The sequence below is a fragment of the Symsagittifera roscoffensis genome, chromosome 2 (genome assembly GCF_963678635.1).
Source record: "Symsagittifera roscoffensis chromosome 2, txSymRosc1.1, whole genome shotgun sequence".
NCBI lineage: Eukaryota > Metazoa > Xenacoelomorpha > Acoela > Convolutidae > Symsagittifera > Symsagittifera roscoffensis.
In genome coordinates this window covers 16,489,016-16,513,048 of record NC_087063.1, presented here as the reverse complement: position 1 = coordinate 16,513,048, position 24,033 = coordinate 16,489,016, and the positions used below count along the sequence as shown (strand labels likewise).

At 38.2% G+C, this 24,033-nt stretch overlaps 1 protein-coding gene across 1 annotated transcript in view; it reads right to left on the bottom strand.

Annotated features, from left to right (window-relative positions):
- Positions 1-24,033, bottom strand: part of LOC134839716 (uncharacterized) — a 91,514-nt gene that overhangs the window by 35,480 nt on the left and 32,001 nt on the right. The window contains exon 6 of the mRNA XM_063855338.1: positions 21,721-21,837. Within this exon, the coding sequence (XP_063711408.1) occupies positions 21,721-21,837 (117 nt within the window). The remainder of the gene's footprint in view (positions 1-21,720; positions 21,838-24,033) is intronic.

Genomic DNA, 24,033 nt, shown 5'->3' with positions numbered 1-24,033 from the left:
AGGGTTTTGCCTCATGTTATATCATTAAACGTAGTTGTAAGGACCAATTACGTTCTTATGTTTTTATGTATTTCAGTACTGATGGTTCAAAAAAACGTTCAAAACGTTTCAGCTTAAAATTTTTTATGAGCGAGGTTAGTAGTATTGTATCGTGTCCCGGATCCTAAGGGGGGGGGGTCCTTCCTAAGGGGGGGGGGGGTCCTCACGTAAAGCAAAATCCTAGGAAAGGGGTCCTTCATTTTTTGGAGGACCCCTATCCTAGGATTTTGTAAATGATCGCAAGTTCCCACCCCTAAAGTAAAAGACCCCCTCCTTAGGATCTTGTTGAGCTGAGCTCAACAACCGGGACGCGATACAATAATTCCTTCTAATTCCTTTGAAAGCGGTCCCTTTTCCCGCGATAATTAAAATTAATCTTCCTAATTCCTGAACTTTTCTTTTGTCGTCCTAGTTTCATGTGGATATCATTTCCTGGCTTTCTTTCTTTTCGTCAAAGATTTGTCATGCTATTAAAGTTTGTTTTTGAAAACAAGCCTAAGGATTTCACACATTTGTTTGAATTAACACTTGGTTTGCGTCTACTAGTTTATTTGCTTGAAGCTATTTATGTTAAAAGAGTGATTGAGCTCAATAAGAGTATTTTATTAGTTGTAAATTGGTAAAAACCAAAACATATACAAGTCGAAGTATAAAAAGGACCAATAGTGAAAATCATCTGAAAATATATGTTTCAGACTTTAATGTTTATTGTTTTGGTTTTCTTTGCGCTGTTTTTTAGATGGTCGTTCTTCTGAAGCTTCAGATAAAATAAATGGGTTTTTTATAGGGGGACGTTCACGCTTCTTCTTCTTTTTGCAGCTCTGCTTCTGAGTAGGGCCGCTGTAAAAATCCCCAATCCGGAAGTGTAAAATCGGGAGAACTGTTATCAGTTTCATTGTATGAGTTGGCCCACTCGGTGTCCATGTAAATGTCTTCTAGAAAAGCATTTTCTTCAGCGGCTTTATGGCCAAAGGGCACTGTCGAAATTCCGTCGAAAAGTAGAAAACGTTTTGAGTCGAATGGTGATAATGCAAGTTTGTTTTGTTTCACTGTCATATTGGTGTGACCTTTCGAAACTATATTATAGTTGTACACTCTCATTGTTTTTCCAGTGAATAATGTGTCCCTGAAGGTTTGGTGGACCAGTTCTCTCTGTGCACTCCGTTTAATTCCTTTGGCACTCAATTTTTGAGTGCCTTCTAAACAGAAGCAAAATTATTATTCTTTTCTACAACGTAGGGGATAGCTTCATATCACTTCAGCAACTCAATTTATACCGAACAAAATTTGATTCATTTTACCAAAAAAGAGCAGAAGACTCTAAATTATGATTAAAAAAGAGGAAAAAACAGGGAATATGTTGTCAGATAAATCAACGTTTAGGCAACATTGTATAATGTTGCCTAAATCAGCTAAAAGCCCATAGTTTAATGCAACAAATTAAGGGGTGTAGGTAGGTTGGTGGTGGTAATTTTGTTCTGTAAAAGGTAGGAATGGGGGGTGGAAGGGTGGCTTAAATTTTATTTACCATTAAGGACGACCGAATATAGTTTCGGTTTTAGGGCGATGAAATCTCTGATCGGCTTCCCACCAGTCTCGTCTTTGAACTTCAGCACAACTTTCTTGTTGGTATCCTCGAACAAGAAATGGTCCTTATCGTAATTTGAAAAGTCGAAATCAGCTTTTATTTTCTCCAAGTCTCCGTAAACGTCATCAGTTTTTATAGCGTAAACAAAACTATCCGTGTCGGAGTAAAGGAGTTCCAAGTTTAGATTTGGTTTCATTTTTTGATAATGAAACTGAAACATGAAACGCTTGGTGAGGTCTAGGATGGTCGCACCAACTATCATAGGTTTATCCCACAATATTTTTGTTACTGAAAAGCTAATTGTGGCTAATTGATCGTCAATGATTTGAAAGCTTTTCATTGTGCTCAGAGCTGTTTTTTGTAAAAGTTCTCTCTCATTCCTTAAAATCTCCAGCTACTTTCTTCCTAACTTAGACTCCATTGTCTTACCGAAAGCTGAATTAACAATTAGCTTGTAGAAGTTCTCCTGGAATTTATTTTCCGCGGCTTTTCGTAGGCGGGTGTTGAGGTCGACAAAGGGTGCCATCCAGTGACTTTGGCGGAACTGAAGAACTTTTCCGAGGTGAGTTATTTTCATTCCCAGCTCATGGTACAATTTTAGGGTAAGGTAGTGCAAAACATAACCTTCTTTAGGATGCAAGGTCTGTAGAAGCTTTGGCACTTTTGGCAGTGTGGTGATTCCCAATTTTCCCAACATGTCGACTTGCTCGTTGCTCATTGCACCGATGTCCACTACTTCACGAGAGGGGGCAAGGGGGTAATCAGCAAAGAAGTCGTGAAGCTCTTCGGGTATGGTTAAATTGACTTCAACTATATAACCCCACTCTGAGGTTTCGCTGGTGAGCAGTATGTCTGCCAGATTTTTTTCAACTATTGAAAAATCGTTTAATGGCAAAGGGCAGTGTTTCATTATCCCCCCGTACAAATTGTTTGCATCAATATTGAGGATGTAGCTTGATGGTTCTGAGGGCAAAAAATCGTCGAGGTATTTATTGTTTGCTTTGTAAAATCGGCGCGCATAGACCGACGACATGCCTCCTCGTATCATTCGCTGCACAAGGTCCAGATGTTCACGGTCCGTTAAGAGTTTCAGTTCGGGCTTACAAACTTTTAAAAAGGCGTCCCCGGAAAGGTTACTTGCCGTGAAGTAACAGGCGCAATCCAGCCCGTATGTTTGATAGCAAACTTCCCGAAAAGCTTCGAAAACGGAAGCAAGCAATAGCACATCTGTAGTCAAGTACAAGTCGTGGTAATCACCAAGTGAGCCACACTTCAGTTCGGTGAAAACTTTAAGGGCATGATTGTACTCGCTTCTTGAAACCTTCACATCCCCCTGTTAGACTATTTTTCCACATTGCTCGTGGGGGAAGGCGAGTTTCTCGGAATTTTTCGAGTGAGTTGAAGTATGAGTAGGGGTAATGCCCTTTCTGTTTCAACAGACTGACTTTTTCAGGTGAGTGGCCGAGTTTTTCAAAATAGTTCTCCAGCAGAAAAAACTTTTCGTTGGGCAAATTATTGACAAATTTTGCCAACGATGCTAGCATGAACCTATACGAATCGATGAACCTCAGATTTTCGTAGAGTTTTCTGATTTTGCCGTTTTTGTCCGTGTACGTTTTTATATATACTGAGATTGTCAAGGATATATATTTTTCTTCAGATGCGGGTATTACGGAAAAAGTGTTTTCCGAATCGCTTTTTGCCAGCGCTTTGATTATAAAGTGTAAATCATAATTTGACAAATTATGAGCTACCACTGGAATGTAATTTGTTGTTTTTCTATTAACGTTACACTCATTGTCTGCCCAACCCAGGAACTTGTTGGTGTAATGGCAATGATCAAGTACCACTTGATCATTGTCGGAAAAATCATTCTCGCATATCCAACAAATTGTAGCATCTTCCCGTTCCTGGTCTGTTATACCAGTGAAAGTGTAATATTTCCTTTTTTCTACGTAAATTTGTCTCGCTAACGATTCAAGGGAGCTAATTAGCTCTTCCATCACATTCGGTCCTCTTTTAAGCTCAAACTTTAAACGGTTCTTTTTTCCCAAATTCGATATTACTGCTAACGCGTAGCCGCACGGTTGATGGATTTCAATTATTTGCGTGCTAGATTTTCGCGGATCAGGTTGCGGTCCGTATACTGGTAAGAGCAGTGACTCCAAATCAAAGTAGATTACTCTGGGTACGTACCAACGAGCTGTTAAGTTTTTGAACTTGTGGTCATCTTTTCCCGGCTTGGGCATTGTTATGACGACATCTTCGTCTTGGTAGCACAGTTCTTGATGTCTTCTCAGAGTTTCGAATGAAGCGCATGTGTGGAAACATTTGCGACAAATCTCAGATTGAAATCGGTGCACTTTGTGCCGCACGTACTCGACCAGTTTCTGGAGATCACTTATCAACACATAGTGATAATTTGATCCATCTGTCAGCAGCAACAAGTCCACAATCAGGCTAGTAGTGAATCTGCTCGATACTCTTATGGGCAACAATTCGCCATCGTTGTACCTGAACAGAAAAATAATTTTTATACCTAGGTTTGGAATGAAATAAAAAGGGTGTTTGAATAGGTGAAGAACATTATTGAAGGAATTTTAAAATTTTTAGAAGGCAATTAGAATTTGCTTACCGGAAGACGTTGATTTGACAATTGTTCAACTTTTCAAATCTGTCCATATCCATCAGACCCATTGGCATTTCGTATTCCCCATTGATTTTCATAATTCGTTCTTTGTCGAGATTGTAGGTTGAGACTTTGTTTTTCTCCAGCCACCGTCTAGATGTGGGGTAGAGGGCCGGCTCATTCGCATTGTGATATGCGGCAACAAAGCAGTAGAGAAAGCAACGGTCATCATCTTTAGTGTTGATATTTGTGAGCAGAGTAGATGCTGCGCTGAGTGCATCAGGTAGCTCGAGGTAGGATCCTGCTCTTATTGGTGAGAAGGCCGTGAAACTGATTTGCAATTTTTCAATTCTGTCAATAATCCATCCGCTACCATGAGAAGAGAACGAATTGACTTGGTTGACCATATGTTCAATCAGTTCCAAGAATTGAACCCCAGCTATTCCCTCGAAGTACACTGTCAATGTCTTAGTGTTCAGAAACATCATGGTCCTTTCGAAGTTTCCACTGTCCCCGTCTTGCACAGTGGGAATTTTGATCATTCCCACTTCCACGTGGAATTGCACCTTGTTCGGACCCTCTTTGACCCTTTCCAGTATAAGAGCATCTATTTCCTCCTTGTTTTGCATCATGACTTGAAGCAAATCCATTTCTTTTTCACCAACTTTCAGATCGTATCGACGCAATTTGCCTCTGAACGCGCTTTCCGTTGGGGCAGCGGAAGACGTCGTCTCAATGCCGTCCGAAACTGGCAATGGGTGCTTCTTCAGCAAGTGTTGTCCATAGCTTTCCGCGGTGAGAAATATTGTATGGCAATAGATACAATGACTATTCGAAGTCATGTCATGTACCAGCTCGACGTGTTCTCGGGCTTCCGACAAACTCTCGAATGACTCGAGACACTCATCGCAAACAGTTTGAGGAGGAGGGGGAGGAAGGATCTTGTGAACTTTTTGCTCATGTCTTCTCAAGTTCCTTTTAGAGCTCAGTATTTTTCCGCACTGCCGGCAAGGAACAGGTGTCGCGATAGAAGTAGAGATCGGCATTGTTTGTTGAAGTTACTGAAGTAATTCAGGAAAATTACAAGAAGTAGAACTGGTTATGAAAAAGCAAAAGCGAGAAGTGACTAGCACCAAAAAACTTTGCGGGTAAGGGCAAGTAGAAGCCATTAACGAGAGTTATACTTCACCGTCTTGACAATAAGTACTTTCCTTTCCAAAAACAGGGTTTATTCTAGCTTTAAGCTCTCAATGTCTCATCACTCTGCTCAAGTGCAGGGGTTTTGTATACTAAAAACTGATTCATTTACAGCCTCAAACTTTTGCTGTTAATTTTAAGGGTTAGCGATAAAGTTTTGGCATTTTTAGGGGACTGGTTTAGACTTTCAATTAACATTTTAGCACTAAATTACAAAATTTAAAGCTTAGAATGATTCAGATAGAGCCTAAAACTTTTTCTGACTAATTTTAACCGTGAAACAGTAATTTTCTAATAATTTCAATATCCTAATGATTTCAATGATTTCAATGAGATAAAAGTATTCAGAAAGTAAAGCCATCAACTAACTAATTAAGTTGAAATAAAATAGTAAACTTAAAAAATTAAAGTTTTGCAAATTTGACACTTTGATAGTTACCGATTCATGATAAGCATAGATTGTCATTTGAATGTGTAAAAGATATCGGAATCAAAGTTTCCTTCATGTCATTCAGTGTCCCGTGAAACTTTTCATATCATATCCTTCGAAATATTAAGGCATGGCCGTTTGGTTTAAGGGGCAATAGCTAACCCGGCGTTGCTCGTCGCTACGCTCCTCGGGAACGCCTCCCGTTCTGTAATTTCAAGTGAATATTTTTTTTTCAAAATAAAGGAAAACCTCAAACTTTTTATGTTGTGAAAAAAGGAAAAGTAATGTTTAAAAAAGTGTCTTTTAAATCTATCAACAAAAAAACCAGTAAGTTTTGTGAGACCTCGAGCACAGTTCTACTGGTCAGGCTCGAAATTTAAGAAACATAATTTTTTAACTTCTTTTTTCCTTCATTTTTAGCTTGAATTATTCGTTCTCGTTTTAAATTCAAGTGAATGTGGTTTGAAATTTTTAGGAGCTATCTGATACGTATTTAGGACAAGCGTAGAAATTAAAAATAAAACAATTATAGCCCAATCAATGAGAGTAGACGCTTAAAAAGTTGTGATTTTTTGAGAAAATCTGATTTTTGTGAAAATATTGAAAAAAAATTGGGAAAAAATTTTTTTCTCTCCAAATTCATTGAAACTACTCTCAATCAATTTGCCATGAAATTCTGAGCAAGGGTTAAAGGTCATGTTCATTTTTCGAAAAAAAAACATAAATTTTCTTTTTTTTTACATTTTTACCAAAAAATTGTCCGTTTTACACCCAAAACATGTATATGAATGTAATATAATGCAGATTTATGGCTTAAAACACTCTCTGTTACTTTGCGTAAGACCTGGCTAACCCCACCGGGCACAAAGTATGATGAGAGAGAGAACAGAGAGTGTTTGATAAAAAAGCCAAATAAATATGGTTGGACTACCAACAAGAAAATGTTGGACCCCTCCATATTTATCTTTCTTTTGAAAAGAAAGCAATATCCCGAAAAAGATATTCCAAATGGGGTTCACTACTGAGCAAGTGTATTTATCTCTCTCTCTCTCTCTCTCTCATTCTTTCTCAAACAACAATTTTAGCGTAAAATTATTCTCGATTTGTGATTTTTTTCTAGTTTTTCTCTAATATTTTGCTGAAAACTTTACGGGGCAAACTTTAATTGATCAATTAAGCAAAATAAAAACTGAGACAAAAATATACACACAGTAATGTTAAAACAGCTTAGAAGTCAAATCAAACAAAAAAGAAAATATAAAACCTTGGAATAATATTTGAAACAAAGGAAAGTTTTTTGTTTAAGTTATTAGAAACCTCGAAACTGTAGTTTTCTCTTTTTTGGCGCATAGCAAGCTGCATTTGGAGGAGTGCCTTGAATAAGATCTGGGGTGACTAGATCAATTGTCTCCGCACTAGATGAAACCCGAGCATCCGAATAGGAAGTTGATTGTTCTGGAGTTGAAACTGCTCCCCTAACAAACGACTCGGGAGACATTGCTGTCGGAATATCCCAGTACGCTTCGCGATCTGCATAATCACGAATACATCCCTACTGATTTTCATACAACGGCATTGACTCGCAGTCATACGCGAAGAGAATTTTTCTTGGAGACTGCTCGAGCGAGGTTGTGTCGTTTATCTCCGTCTTTTCTAATGCCGGATAGCTCTCGTGAATAGTGCAACTCTCGTACATTCGTTTTGGATTCTGTCTAAGTAGATCGATGTGATCAAGGAGGTAGTTCGGTAGCATGATATGACTTTTTATAGTCCATTCCTCGTTTTGATTCTCGTCGTTTTTTCGGGGAGCCAAGTCATTGAACGGAATTGCTGTAGACGGAGAGACCCTCTCTTTCTGTTGATGGATGACTGCAATCGACTCTCTCGTGTATGTTTGGTAGATAATTGTTCTTTCTCGATCAGACACTGAGATTATTTGTAAAGGACTAGTCATGACTTGAAGAGGTTTAAAGTTTTGTTAAAATGAAATGACTGAACTACCGAAATGAAATTGAGAGAATGAAAAGTATGAAAAGTTTATTAATGAGAATGAGATCAGGAAAGGGGTGGCATAGTTCAATTAGGTCAAAGCTAATAATTTTTCAGGCGAGGCTATCAAATTTTATTCATTCTTTTAAGCATGACGTCTGAGGTCATGTTAGGAATGAGTGTGAAAACCCGATTTTTTAGATTTATGTGATAGCTTTATTATAGTGGCTACGGGCGAAAGCACTCAAAATCAAGTTTTCATGATAGTTTGCCAGACATTCTTTGTTATGCTGTTAAAAATTCATTACCATGATTCATAGCAGTCATTAAAATAACCGTCACAATAAATAACACTAGAAGATTTTTAGAGTATAGCCGGGGGAAAAAGTAACTAAAAAACCATATAAAAAGAGGTTTATCTTTAAAGAAATTATATCCTTGGTGATTAAGTCTTATCAATATGGCTTAGGGCGCTCGTAAACTTTATCACCTAAATTTTTACTTTGGGAGCGCATGATCTGTCTCGTTTACTGTGATCAGTCATTCTTCAACGTTCCACACTATAAACCAGTTGGTTGTTATTCATTTATAATGTACGCTTCTCTTGAAACGGATGTAGACTATTTCGATGATTTTAGGGATATATTTTCGAATGATAAACGTTTAGTTAGAGTCGGTGCAAAAACATTCGCACAGACCGGTACTTACATAACCATCAAATTGTACAAAAAAGACGAAGAGGGAACTTTCAAGTATCGACAAGGAATAACTTTGTCAACTGGTGAATTCGAGTCCTTGGCGGACAATTATACAAAAATCAAATGATTGAAGAAAGCAAAAAACTGCGACGTGACTGAAAAATTTAGAAAAAAATGAAACAAATCTAAAATCTTCATGCTCTGAAAAGGAATGCGAAAGTGAAAACGATGATAACTGTCGGGTTGTGTAACATTATCAACTCGTTATTCTATTGAAACTTCAAAGCAATGGTTGAAGCAATGTATGAGCAATCCCCTGATTATTTCAAACAGTTCCGTAAAAATTACAAATTTTTCATCCTGGATCATGAACCCAACTTTTCAGGCTTCGCTTCAAAAGCAAATTTTGCGGTATCCTCCCATTCGAATAAATTAGATTTTTGCAATCATTCGATTGACAACGAAAAACATTATCATATGCTGGTCGAATTCACAAAAGAGTCTACCGATTTACTTAACAAGATGACTTCAAAAGCCTTCGTTGTTCCTTGTCTTCTCTCTACATTCAAATATTTAATTTTGGGTTGCTCCAACTATGAATTGTCTGGCCCTCTGATGGAAAAACTGAAAATAGCTGTGAATTATAACTCCATCAACAACTTAGATGTTAGTGGTGTTCCAGTTCGCAGACGATTGCCTCAAGTTTGCTTCAGCTCGCAGACTAAATCTGTTCAAACTCAAACTGACCTGATTACTAACGTAACAATTGAACGCTTTACTAATATTTTGAATGGTGAAAACGCTGCTGAGTTTTCTAAAATAATTGACATAATTTTAAGTGGGTATGGTTGTATGGAAATTGATTCAAACACTTTGTTTGTGAAATTTATCTTGGAGAAGAAATTCAAGTTTTAAATATTGGTTTTCTTTCGCTCTCTTGTATATCAAAAAAATGTTACTACACAAGCGGGAGGCGTTCCCGAGGAGCGTAGCGACGAGCAACGCCGGGTTAGCTATTGCCCCTTAAACCAAACGGCCATGCCTTAATATTTCGAAGGACTTGATATGAAACTTTTCGCGGTTCACATAAACTTGCAGAAAAAAAAACTTTGTTGTTAATAAGGATGAATTGAAAAAAAAAAACGAATTTATAAATTTTACAAAAACATCAATAAATTAATTTAGAATAACATATGTTTGGCAAATCTTATCAAATCATGATTATTAAGTTTGAAACCTATTGGAAATTTGTTTGTAATTATAACATGAGCAACATAAATACAATAAAGTCCGCATAACACTGAATCAGCTGATTGTAATGGTTTTTTCAACAGTAGTTGATTTCCCTCGTGAATTGTACGTCGCATATTCTTGTACAAGAGGGGATAATCACATAATCGTTTACCTAGAGGATCTGCGAAGAATATTTGTCCTCCAGCTTGAGCAAAAAGCAACCAGTGGGTTCCAGGTTGATCCGATGGTGAGGCATTCATAATCATGAACGTATTATCGTTTTTCAGTACTGAAGAGCATGGCAAATCGGCCGGAAAAACACCTCTAAAGCGATATTTCAAATGTTTACAACGGTTAATAATTTCTACTAGTTGAAGATTATCCATGTCTATCTTAGGTCAAAAGAGTGTTTTTGGTAATTTTTCTATCTGAACGCACATAAACTGTTGATGCACGCTCTCCCATAAACAATAACTCGACGTTATTACCGAGACCTGCGTCAAACTTGAGTTCGACCGAAATAGTGCAATTGGTCAATTCAGGATGAATAAAATCGTGTGAAGCCTCCTGAGTATACGTGAGATCAAAAGCCATAATATAATGATTATCATAATTAGCGAGACTGATTCCATGACTAGTGTTCAAAACAAAATCAAGAGCCTCAAGCGTTTTGTAATAAATTCTTTTATTGCCTGATGTTGAGATGGGAGTTCCGGCAATGGGTAGACCGTTTTTGTACACAATGATCTCATTCAACCCAAATTTCTGGTAATGAAAAGGGTTTGTTCTATTAGTACCCAAATATGCTTCGTTTATGCTCATTGCTACTATCATTCTTCGAACAGGTTCTTTTGCAAAAACATCCTCTTGTCGCCAGCTTAGTACTCCTGCAGTTGCGAGAAACGTTTTTGGTACTACTTCGATGTAATTATAAATTGCCGGGTTCTTCAACAAAGTTTTTTCTATTGATGAGAGAACATAGTCAGTCACAGTCATCTTTCTGACATAGAGGTTAGCTTCGATTGTTTGGACCTTGTAGTGTTTAGCTGCATCTTCAGATATGACAACAAAGTCATTAGGAGAACGTCTAAGAGACAATCTTATTGTCACACCGCTAAGTAGATGGTTGTCACACGACAAAAAGTCGCAAGCAATTTTACCAAATAGCTTCAGCTCGCTCGAGGCCGCAACGAGACCTTTACGCTCCGTAACATCATCAGCTCTCCTTCCAGCACCGTCATTGGCTGATGGATTTTCTTCATAATAATAACCTTGACAAGCCAACCATGTTTTCTTAGCATCATTACCGTATAAAAACTCGGTCTCAATAAAGCTTTTATGGGCAAAATTAGCATTGGTAGTTGATATTTTTTCACCATTCAGAGACAGTGTACACTCAGAAAATAATGAAGATAAAGGATTGTTAACAAAATACGGCGTATCTCTGTTTGCTGCCTCTGTAGCATGCGTTCGAAGCACGTTTCCATTGCTTCGAACAATTCGTGCAACTATTTCCAAACGAGTACGTTGAAGATCGATGAAATTATTTCTGTCGCCGAGTACTTCAAACTCGAGCATAGGACCATCAGGAGAGTAGGAAGGTCCAATTTTTTGGGTGAAAGCATTTTCAAAAGTGACAAGTAAAGGCGGTTTCTCAAATAAATTCAAGGAGCTGTGAGTTGCTTCACTCGGGATTAAATTAGAAATCATTTTTAACCCTTGTAGAGAAATCGGAGCGACTTCTCTGTGCAGTTCGTTTTCTGGGAATGACGCGTCTCGTTTTTCGTTTAAACGCCGTCGTTCTTTTCGGATGACTTTTCCGAGATCTACTTCCTCCTCCTACTTGCTTTTTGATTGTTTTTTAACGGTGCTTTTGAGTGCCTGCTTAGGACTTTTTCTTTTTGTTGCAACTTCTATCAGTTCTGGAGCTGCCTGAAGAAGTAGTTCTTTTCCGATTTTTTTAGCCGCGGGTATCACAAATTTTCGAGCCAGTGGAAGTGCGACTCTTCCTATTCCCAAGGCTAATGCACCGAAGCCACTGCCTCGTTGTCTATAATGCCCCGAGAAATGTGGTAGGTTTGCTTGGTTGTGGTAATATGAATCCATTTTGATCAATTGCTAAACTTTTGAAATTTCAAAGTCAGAACAACTTTTCCCCCTCCAGCGAAAGGAACAAGTCCTCCAGTTTCTGTGCGCAAGTTCACAGAAATATTGGAAATATTATTGACCAAAATTTTTTAAAATCCAAGTTACTAAACACTTTACGATAATTCGGTTCAATTGTACATGCGTAACCGTTTTTCACTCGACGATTTGTATCAATGACTCGTAAAAGGGGTGCTTTTGTGTCTCCGACTATTTGATAATGAAATATGTCCAGATAAAAAAAGATAAGCTGAGTACCAGCGCATACATCAACGGGATAGTCAGCAATAAGATCTTGGGTAGAGAATGTGCTATGTTTCGTGCTTCCTTGTTTGTAACCTATATGATAACCAGTTCCATCTCTGACGCCTTTGAATCCAAGTAGACTAGGAATTTGCGGGCTTGAAAAAGTTATGCCTTCCCAATAATGCAGCCATAAGGAAAGATGTTTGGTTATTGGATCTATTACGTAATCCAATTTCTCTAATTCTGTCTTTCGACGAATCTCGTCCAGAATTTGATCAATGCTCATATATTCTCCTTTTGTTATTTTTGCTGTTTCTCCAAGGTAAGGTCTGGAGATCTTGTCTTTCTCAACTTTCATGCTTGCTATAACCCGATCTTTTTTGTAGTACACAATGTTGTTGTCAGTTACGTTGTTTATCTGAGTAGGGAAGGTAATTTCTGTAACTGCTACTCTCCATTCACCTTGCAAATTTATTTCTTCACTCAGGAGATTTTTGAAGTTGGCCAGAGTGTTATCTTTAAAAACGTTCATTGATGCAGATGAAACTAGGGTAATTGTGAAGGAAGGGGGAACATTATGGGTGAAAAGGCTGTTGAAAGTGCCCTCAGTCATGATTGTCCTTCTCCAGAACGCGAATTAGTTCAGACTCGTAAAATTTTCCCTCAATCGGTTCTCGGTTAGAATCAATCAAATTGTATGTTGGGGGATTTTGTGTTGGTATGTCAAAAACTTCAAACACTTCATCGGTGAACGATTGTTTGTAACCCTTGCGAAAACGTATGTCTAATTTGGCAAGTCTAACATAATCACCAACATAAAGCTTTGGACGTCGAACTAATTTCAAAGACTGTTCTGCTCTTAATGAAATCAGGCGAGGAACATCTTTTTAGTTACTTTATTTGGTGCAAGATTTGTGACACGATTTGTTCTCGAATTAATTGCATTGACAAAATCTTGCAATTTGTCAAGGTATGAGTAAGTCCATTTATCCTCCAAGTACTTATAAATAAGATTTTTCAAGGAACGGATATTTCTCTCAGCGAATGCGGACTTTTTCTCGCTCTCTGTGCTATATGTGTTTATGCCTTTCTTTTTACATAATGCTTCGAAGGACCCTTTAAACTCTGTGCCCTTGTCCACCCATACTTTTTCCGGTTGTTTTGTCGTTATCATTAGTTTGAACGCTTCTGCTGTTGTAGTAGCATACTTTGATTTCAAGGGTTGCACTCTGAGATAGCGGGACATGCAGTCAACTGCAACAAGCAGATACTTAACATCATGGTTGTACTGGGCAAGTTTATCAACAAAGGCCAGATCTAATGACCAGATTTCGTCGATATCGTAAACTATGACCTTGAGTCGCGGCGTTTTTCGGATCACAGTTCGATATTTTGTGTAAGAAGGTTCAGTATGAAGGAAATGTTTAACTTTCTTTCGCGACAAATTGCTTGCTTTTATCAAGTTGTTCACACTGCCAAATAACGCGGGACCTTTGTCACTGTATTTAGTTTTCAACAATTTTTCTTCAATCTTGGTAATTTTCCCATTGTTTTGTTTGCGCCTTCGTCTTTTCTGACGTTGGAGAATCTGAATCGTTATGGGGCGTTCCGTATGAGTCAGAGCCTTCTTCTGACTCTTTTTCACGTTTTTGGTTTGGGGTTTTTTTATTACCGCTGAGACTTTTTCGTTTGTGCTTTTTACTTCTCTTAAGGTTTGCACTACTTTTTTCCTGCCAAGTGGGCGATGTTGAGCGGGTTCTTGAGGGTCCGGGTTCTCGTTTCTCTTGAGCGTTAAAAGACGCTGACTGAACCGCGTGTTTGGCATTTCGATTTATTACCAGGTTTTCATTCAAGTTGAGAGCAGTTAAAATGTTAATGAACGCCGGATTGTGTAATTTTTTCGTTGGTTGTTGTATGACGTATAAAAAAACTGCAGCTTTAAGTCCTGTTGGTACTTTATCTACATATATCACCTCATTGTCACGGTTTATGGTTACTCTTTCTGAATTTTCTATGATTTCAAGTACGGTTTTTATTCTAACAAATTTTCTGTCTTCTAAAACTTGTAACTGTCCTAAAATGCTTTCGGTCTGTCTATTGTGTTTCTCTTCTAGTATTTCGTCTTTAACACGTTCAACCGGTACTTCTTCATCGTCCGTTAACAGTTTAAGCTGTTCTTGTTGGGGCTCAACATTATCGGTAAATGTTTCCTTCGTTGCAGTAGTCTTACTAGTTTGTGGAGGTAATTGGGGTCTAAGCCGGTTAAGATAGGACAGTTGAGCATTTTTATGTTTAATATTATTATCATGAAGAACACGTGCAGCATGTGGCTGCTCTTTAACATATAGGTGTTTCGGAATTAGAATGAATTCTTCAGCAGTCATCTTTAAGTTGTGAGGTACTTGTAACAAAAATACAGTATTTGTCGAAATAAATGGAAGCCTTCTTTACTCAAAATAATCGCACGTTTTTTGACAACACTGGTTTTTGGAGTTATTAAGTATTTGTATGCTGTCTCGAATCGTTCGATGTTTGCGATTTTAACGGGTACGTTTCCATTGACTACATTGAGCAAACATTCACAAATAAGTGTTATGATCTCACAATTTGAAGTTTTTCTAATTAATCTTCTTAGCTGGTCAGGTTTCAGTTGTACCATATGCCGCAGAATAGATAAGTTTTTCTTTTTCATTTGTGATTGGAGTAGTTTCTGCTTCAGATAAGGGTAAACAAAAAACTGTTGGCCCAGGTGGTGTGATATTTGAACAATATCTCAAACAATCTGATGTACGGGGGTCCAAGTCGATTAGAAGATGTCCAAAAGAGTCTCTGGTAGCTAATTCGTAACAGTTTCTCAAAAATTTTGATACATTCAATTGTCTTCCTAAAAGATCTAGTTGCTGAACGTCGCGAGGCGATTTGAATAGAATGATGTGTGAAGTGTTCAAATCAATCGTACGCGACCATCGACTTTGTTGAAACAAGTTATGCTTAACATATATTACATCTATCCCTCTATGTCTACCCGCTGTCGCTAACCTAACAAATTCCTTGTCATTATAGATGTCTTCACATGAATAATCGAAAACTAGAAGAACATTTTCTAATTTTCTCACAGATTCGAATCCCTCGAATTTCATGAACTCCACTTTCACTTCGCGAGAAGACACTTTTTCTGAGAATGCAGGTTGCATCTCCTTGTAAAGATATAGAACGGTTCCAAATTTAGGGTAAAAAGTATTTCCTATCAGAAGTTTCAAAATTAACTCAGTTTTCCCGGATCCTGAAGGTCCCACTATCGCCATAAAAATTCTTGTCGAAGTATCAATCACTTTATTCATATTCTTGGGTTTGGTAGTACGTAACCAACCAAGCCTGATAAAATCGAGAACCAAACTGACGTTTCTTCGCAACTTAATTTAGTGAAAGAAAGTTTGAGAATGCAGAAAGTTAGTAAAATTACCATTTGCGCAACAAAAACTACTTCAGACCTTGGCAAAGTTACATTGTTACAAAACTTCCATGAATTTTTTCCACTGTTTGTCTCGTTATAAACAAACTCTGTTACTATTGTTGCGTCAGGTTCATCTACTGCTGTTATTGCTTCTGACATTTGAGAAACTATTTATTCTACAGACTGTGTTAAACTTTTTCTCTCTTTGAATGAAGCTTGTAAAAAATTGAATTAGTTTTGAGAACAGTAAAAAATTTCATAACGTGTGAAATCTCTATCATTTATGTCATGCATTTCTAGAACAAAGTTTGCTGGGATATTTGCAGTTTTTTCGTAGTACATTATTTGCTTCACAGTATCCTCTTTCACAATCGTCTTAATCTCATCTGGCAATTCACTGCTGTTTAGATCCATCTGAACTCCTGGCTGACGTTTGGGTACTAAGACTAGTTCGGGAAGATATACTCCTCGCTTGCCGGCTAACATTTCTGATAAACTTGAATCTCTGGAAGTATACAAATTGATCAATAACTGGAAAAAACTTCTTCAACGTAGACAACTCTTCCTCGGAAATTATTATTTGCTCCTTCCTCTGAACAATTTGGCCAGTGCAATCAATACTCTCTATTCTCGTTAATGAAATTTTAATATCACCCTCTGGAGTCATCCACGCACAAAGCATTGAATTTGGTGATAGGTATGTCTCCACTTTCGCTGATCTCTCGCTGTTGTTCATTTTTCAACCAATCATAAAAAACCTTGGTTTTCTTCAGGGCACAATGATTCGTGGAGTTGTAGTGTGGAATATGTTTATTGCAACTTGGATAATTTTTAAAACATAAATTTTCAACCCGAGGACAGCCCAAATCATCTAGGTTTTCAATCTTTCGGTCCAAGTACTTGGCCAAAAATTCTGTCTTTTATTTTCCTTTAGCGTAAAAAACGGCACCGGGATTTCTCAACACGAAACTCTGAAGTATTTGATTCAAGTTTATGTAAAGGTAATCACCGTTTTCCCAATGGAGACCGTGTAAATAATTTGTTAACCAGTTGTAAGCTTTTTGTTCAAGCTTTGGTAGTATATTGAAATTCACTGGAGGTAGGAAAATGAGTCGATCGCTGTAGTCTGAAGTTATTATTGCTAATTCTTTAACCACAAAGGCGTTTTTCTTGTAACGAAAGCCTTCAACGTCAAGCACAACTGATCTCTCGCCTAGCATTCTAGTAAATGATAAACTTCTGGTTTTTTCAACTTAATGAAAAGGCAGAACGCTATTCCACTCAAATGTCCCAATAAGCTGTTGTTACAGTTCCAGGGCAACATGTAACAGTACGTGGAACCCTGTTGATAAAATTCGTGCATAAATCCGGCCGCATCGTGCAAAACAGCGTGCAATCGTAAAATTTTGGAATTTTTCAAATACTTGTCCAAGGAAGAGTTATCAATACCAATCAAGCCACCATAAGGTCTCAACTTAATTAAAATGTCGTAGTTAAGGTTATCAGAACTAACAAAAAACAGAGAACATGCAGCTAGAAAATAGTTGCGTCGGTTAGAATTATCAGGATAAGTTTGTTTCAAAGACGTATAAATTTCGTGAATCATTTTCAAATCAATAGGAGTTACTCTGCTTTTTTGCAATTTCATTATTTATTTTTTCCAACACCTCTCCAACCTGCTGAATTTCAAGACAGTGGAAATAAAAGTGACCTTGCAAATACCATTTAGACTCATTAAGATAACGGTGGTAAATAATTAAATAAACCACCGGAAGTTTTTTGTATTTTGATAGCTTGTTGAAACATAGACGGATTTTTCTCTCCAAGTCTTTATCAACCCATAATGAGTTAAAGTCAAACGAATAGTCGAAAACGTTTTCATAATCAGCAATATTCAAATCGCTCACAGTACCATACTTTTGTTTTGTAGAAATGCACCAAGAGATTTGTTGAAGCTCACTCAAATAAAAGTGTTCTTTGAAAAACAACTCGTATTCCTTCTTTGAAATTTCCGTTGCCCTTTCGAGGAAGACGACGTAGCGTTCATTACATAATTTGAAAAATGAGTTTTTTTTCTGCGGTTGAAAACACTCTTAATTGTAAATGTCCATTATCAATATCTTCAGTACACCAAGTTCCCTCTAATTTCATTTTTCTTATTTCAAAATTTGACAACTTTATCATTTGGTATATTTTGCCCAGAAACGGCCGCCGCCTTTTGAGAGTAATTTCATTTTACTGCCTTTTCACCATAAAATTTAGGTCAAGTTAAGGAATTAGTTTACTGCTGCCAACAGTTAAGCTACGCTGCCAAATTGGCCGGCGCATTTTCATTATATACCATAAAAGTCAATTCACCGTTCACTAACAAATTTGAACTAGGTCGAAAGTTCATTTGCCCGAAACAAATATAACAATTAATATGACTCATATCATTAACCAGGACCAATAATTAGGACCCCAAAAATTGGAATTAGAAAGAATTTTGTATCGTGTCCCTTGTTGTTAAGCTAAACTTAGCAAGATCCTAAGTAGGGGGTCTTCTGCTTTTTGGGCGGAAAATTTCTTTCGTTTACCAAATCCTAGGATAGGGGTCCTCCAAAAAATTAAGGACCCCTTTCCTAGGATTTTGCTTTACGTGAGGACCCCCCCCCCCCCCTTAGAAAGGACCCCCCCCCCCTTAGGATCCGGGACACGATACAATACTACTGACGTGCTTCAATCAAACTCTGCACAACTTAGCGAATAGTGCCCATAAAGAGTTCTCAATTGCCGATATGTTTATTTCAAGCACGAAAAAAAATTTTGCCAAATTTGCTGCCAAAATGGTTCTTAAATTGACTGTGAAAGTGGTGGCACACACCATGTTGCAGTTGTTTTCTCCGTTATCTAGAATTACCGGCCTAAATTTGAAGCAGAATTTGCTTTTATTGCGTCAAACTATTGCGCCTTTGTCAATGCTTTGCAACAACCGCAAAAAGTTATGCAGTCTTTTGAAGTCGTTAGAATCACCGACGATGTTAGCACAAGTCTTATAGCGATTCTGTATAAGCAAACTCTAGGACAATGCTTTCAACCAAACTATCAGCCGCATGAAATTAAAGCTGCTTCTGAAAAAAACAGCATTTGTTTTACAGGAAAAAAGTTCTGGGACAAACAAAACAAGGTAACATCACAAAACTCAGACGGCTGAATTAGTGGTTGTATCGATGGATGGATATATTGATAGATGATGGAGGGGAGCACTGGCTGGATGGATGCATGGAAGGTTGACTGACATATGGAGAGATGGCTGGCTGAATGGATAGTTGAATCAATGGATGGACCCATAGATGGACGACTGGAAAAATGGATTAATGGATGGATAAATCGAAAAACTGAAGGTTAGATAGAGCGATGGCTGTATTAATGACTTGATGGAACGATGGATGGCTAGACGGGAAAATGAATATATAACTGATTAAATTGACGATTGGATCGCCGAATGGGTCCATGAATGTATTGCTGGAGAGACTGAATAATTGGTTGGTTGGTTTGATGGATAGCTGAATACACGGATGGCTGGATAGATTGATGGATGCTTGAATGACAAGGCCATGATGGTTGGGTTGATGAACGATGAATGGAAGGATGAATGAATGCTTCGTTTGCTCGCAAGATTTGAAAATAGTTAGATGTTTAGAAAGCAGGCTGGTTGGATTGGTAGATGAGTAGATGAATTGCTAGTTAGATGGATAGACGGAAGGATGATGTATGGCTAGATAGATGGCTTAATGGATAGATGGATGGATGGATGGATGGACAAGTGGTTGGACGAGTGACTGCGTCGATGATTTAAGGAACGGATGGTTGGATGACTTAGAGGTCGGCTTGATGCATTGCTGGCTGGTTGAAATGACGGTTGGAGGAATTGATGAACGGATGATGATTTGATGGATAGGTTGCTGGATGAATAGATGGCCCGATGGGTGGACTATTTAATGGTTGGGTGATTGGATTGACGGCTTGATGGATGGATGGATAGCTAGATGACTGGATGAATGGAAACTGGGTACCTAAACAGACGGATGACTGAATAGATAATAAAGGGATTGATGATTATAAATAGATGGAGTACCTGGGCTGGATAGATGGCTTGATCTTTTGCTGGCTGATTGGTTAAACGCATGATATGATGCATGACTAGATAAATGACTTGATCGATGGATGAATTGCTGGAAGAACGGATGACGGATAGTTGCATAGATGGGAGGCTAGATGAACGGTATTATAGATGGCTACATGGTTTGGTGGATGGATTGCAAGTTGGCAGATTGGTTGTATAGATGGCTAGATAGATTGATGGATTAATGAATGAAGAGATGGCTCGATGGATAGTTGAAAGAACAAAAAGAATTGAAGAATTGAATGATGGATGGAAAAACGGGTAATTTGATGGTTGTTTAGATGCTTGGCTAGATGGAGGGTTGGAGAGCTAAAAAAAACTGGTTTGATGAATGGATGGCTTGATGGATGATGGGTAGTTTACTGGACGAATAGATACCTGATTGAATGGCTAGCCGGATGTATGATAAATGGTTTGTTCGATCTCATCTCACCCTGAATTGCGTGATCCTGCCTTGACCGTCCCCTCGTTACTGAACTTGTGCAGCCTTGCTCGGTCTTGTTTTCTGCTGCTCTGTCCCTCTTTTCTCAGCCTTGCATCGCACTGTCCTGTCTTGTACTGTCTTGATTTGCCTCGCGCTGCCCTACCCTGCATCTCACCTCCTCGCCCTGAGCTGCCCTGACTCTCCCGCCTTGCTCTGCCTGGCTTTACGCTACCTGGCCTTCCCGTAAACTGTTCTATCCTGCCTTGATCCGCTTCAGTCTGCCGTGCCCCTCCCCACCCTGCCTGCGTGGCTTTACACTGGTCTGCCCGGCCTTGCGCTGCCCTACCCTACCTTGCTTCTCTTGGCCCTGCCCTGCTGTGTGTTGCCCTGTCTTGCCCCTATTCGCCCTGTGCTGCCTTGCGCTCCCCTACTCTACCTTGCCTCTCTTCAACCTGGTCTGCCCTGTCCTACACTTCCTTGAGCTGAGCTGCCCTACCCTGCCGCTCCTCGCTTTGCCTTTAGCTGTCCTATCTTACCTTACCTTGGGCTGAAATATTTGATACACTGCAATAGACGATACATCTTAAACATGCAAATCTTCATTCGTTTCTGAAAAATCGAACATGAGACATTTGATAAAGCGTAAACATGGGAAGATACGCAGGCAATTGAATATATTATCGAAGGGAACCACGTAAAATATTTTTTTATTCAGGCAGAATCAAACTGACAGATATTGGTGTTGTTGTTACTTGAATTTTTTTTATGAATTGGCTGTTGAATGAAACGCTCAGATAGTTTTTTTGAGATACTGGAATATTTTTTTAAAAAAAACCAAAACTTGCATTAAAATTGTAAAGACCGGAAATCGATAAACTTTTCAATTTGGGTTGATTTGAGAACAGTTTTTAATAAAAGTAATGAGTGATATTTATTTTCTTTTTAAAAAAGTAAGCAAGCAGTTTTTGTAACTATTTTACCCTACTTAATGTTTTTGCTCTGTAATTGTTTAAGTTCATAAGTTCATGCTTTAAGTTTGCGTAATGTGTAAATTACTTTATCCATACAAAAAAGTTCAACAATAATTTTCACCATTGTCGAAACCAAAAAAAAACAAGTTGGTCCTTAGGATTTTTGATTCAGTATCTGGCGAACTTTAAAAGGCCTGTATTTTCGAGGCATCTGAAACTTTTTGAAACATCTGAAAATTTCAAATTTTTTTTCACGGACAGCCAGAAGCGGACGTCCCTCCCTCCGGAAGGATTCGATCTCCTGTCCACACACAGGGCTTCTCTGCAGTACCCATGTAAGTCATATATTCAGTTATAAAATACAAAACCTTTCAGCGTTTCCATTTAGGACCGTTCTGTATTTCGGTTGGTTGTGTTTGTAATCTATCAGGGTGAGGGGAAGGCAAAGATACTGACCTGGATGGGTCAGTAATTGAGGAAATATCAAGCAGGGGGAGGGCATTAATACTGACCTGGACTGTGGTTCTCTGAATTGAAGTTGCATCCACGAGACACAGAGTGTGTTTTTGTGCATTTGGATCTAAGCAGGATGGACCATCTTGAAGCCAATTACTCTCTGTCAGACTACCCTGAAAAAAGATATACAGTGTTGATTTTTTTTACAACCAAACAAAGAGAACGCGTGACATTATCTTTTTAATCGACACATGTTTCGAATTTGCACGACTCATGATGCGAAATTGCACGAGATATGTTTTGAGCCGTGTTCCGACTTGGTGCGACTCATGTTTCGACTTTGCGAGACTCACGTTGTGAATTTAGGAGACCCAATTTGAGTTAAGTTGAGACTTTGTGCGACCCATGATGCGAATTTGCGCAACCCATATTGCGACTTTGCGCGACCAATGATGCGACTTTGCGCAACCCATGTTGCGACTTTGCGCGACCCATTTTAGCTATATCGCGGCTATGCGCAACTCGAATTGCGCCTTTGAGCGACACATGTTGCAACTTAGCCCGACCCATCTTAGCTATGCTCCAACTTTGGGTGGCGCAGGTTGCAAGTTTGTGCGACACATGTTGCGACTTTAAGCGATCCATGTTGTGATTTTGCACGACCCATGTTGCGACTTTGGGTTACCCATTTTTAGCTAAGTTGTGAACTTGCGCGACCCATTTTTAGCTATGTTGCGGCTTTCCGCAACTTGAATTGCGCCTTTGGGCGACCCATGTTGCAAGTTAGCCGACCCCTTTAGCTACGTTGCAACTTTGCGCAACTCGAATTGCGACTTTGCGCGACCCATGTTGCGACTTTGAGCGATCCATGTTTTGACTTTGCGCAACCCATGTTGCATTTTTGTGCAACCCAGTTTTAGCAATATTGCAAGTTTGCTCAAACCTCTGGTTCAAATCTCTGCTCAAACTCCATTTCGTCGACCAAATTCAATCGCAATATGAGTCGCGGACCTCGACCCGAAATGAGCTAAACATTCTACGTGTTTGTTAGGGTCTAAATCAGGCAGATATTACATAAAATTGAGTGCTGTGCCGAAATACTGAGTGATCACTACTTAGCAATCAATGATGTTGACTAATTTAACTAATTTAAAAGCGGATTTTTTCATTGTTCCGACTTTCGTAACGAAAGTAATGTAATGATTGTGCTCGGGGTGGTATTTTTTCCTTCGGACAAACTTCGGCTTTTTAACTATCCATATTGACGGAATTTGTTTTACATCATTCAAAAAGTATTGTTGTCTTGAGCTTAAATTTGAAAATATATTTTAATTGTGAGCCTTTTTTTCGTAAAGTTATGGGAGTTTAAAGATTGCCATATTGGCCAATTTGAGACAATTAACCAGCGATATATTTCGCGCTTTTAACGTAAGCGGAGGTTTAATCCGTCTTAATCAATAGTTCAATAGTTCCAAATTGGTAGAAGGAAGCTTATTTGTGCTAACTGATTTTTTACTAGGAGCAAAATCTATCACTTTGTACTTTATGTGGAGTGTGTGGGGGATGATTTTCAGAAAAAAACCTCAATTTTAACAAAAAAACTTCATTTTATTTTTTTTCCTGTTATTACTGCTCCATAGACCTTAAAAGGCAGTCTGATTATTCAGGGTTCACCCTGATGCGAGCAGTCTTGTTTCGATTTTGCTAAAATTAAATATCCCTCCTGATTTTTTAAATTTTCGTCTTGATCATAACTTAATTCGAAAAATCACTATCTAAAAACAGAGGAGAATCAAAGCTTTACATCACTTGCAACACATTAAAAATATAGCATGGCAATGAGCCAAAAAAAGTAACGCAATTATGAATGAGTTCAAAAATTAGTATTAAAAAATAAGTTCCTTTGGAGGAAAATAAAGAAAACGCTAACTCTCAGCGTTATTTATGCATTGAAATTAAATTTTTGAGTAGTTGCAGGCGTATTGCAATTACTAAGTTTAGTCCAAAAACAAAAATTTTATTTTCAAGTTAGGTTTAATTTGATCCGGAAAAAGTCTATTAGCCACATATGAAAGAGTTTCATAATCAACTAACCCAATCAATTCAAACTAACTTGTATTGACGCCCGTTGAGCAAAAAAAAATGACAAAAAACAATTGCCTACAATTTATTTTGAAAATCGAACTTCTTAAGTTTTTTTTTGCGTTTCAGCGCTGATCAACTGCTCATACATGCTGTTCCCAAGACTTTTTCAACATTTTTAAACTGAAGAAATCATTTTTTGACCAACATTTAACAAGAAGCGTCTCATCAACGCAACAAGAATATTACGTTTTAGTACATGAGGAACACACGCCAATTTTAGATAA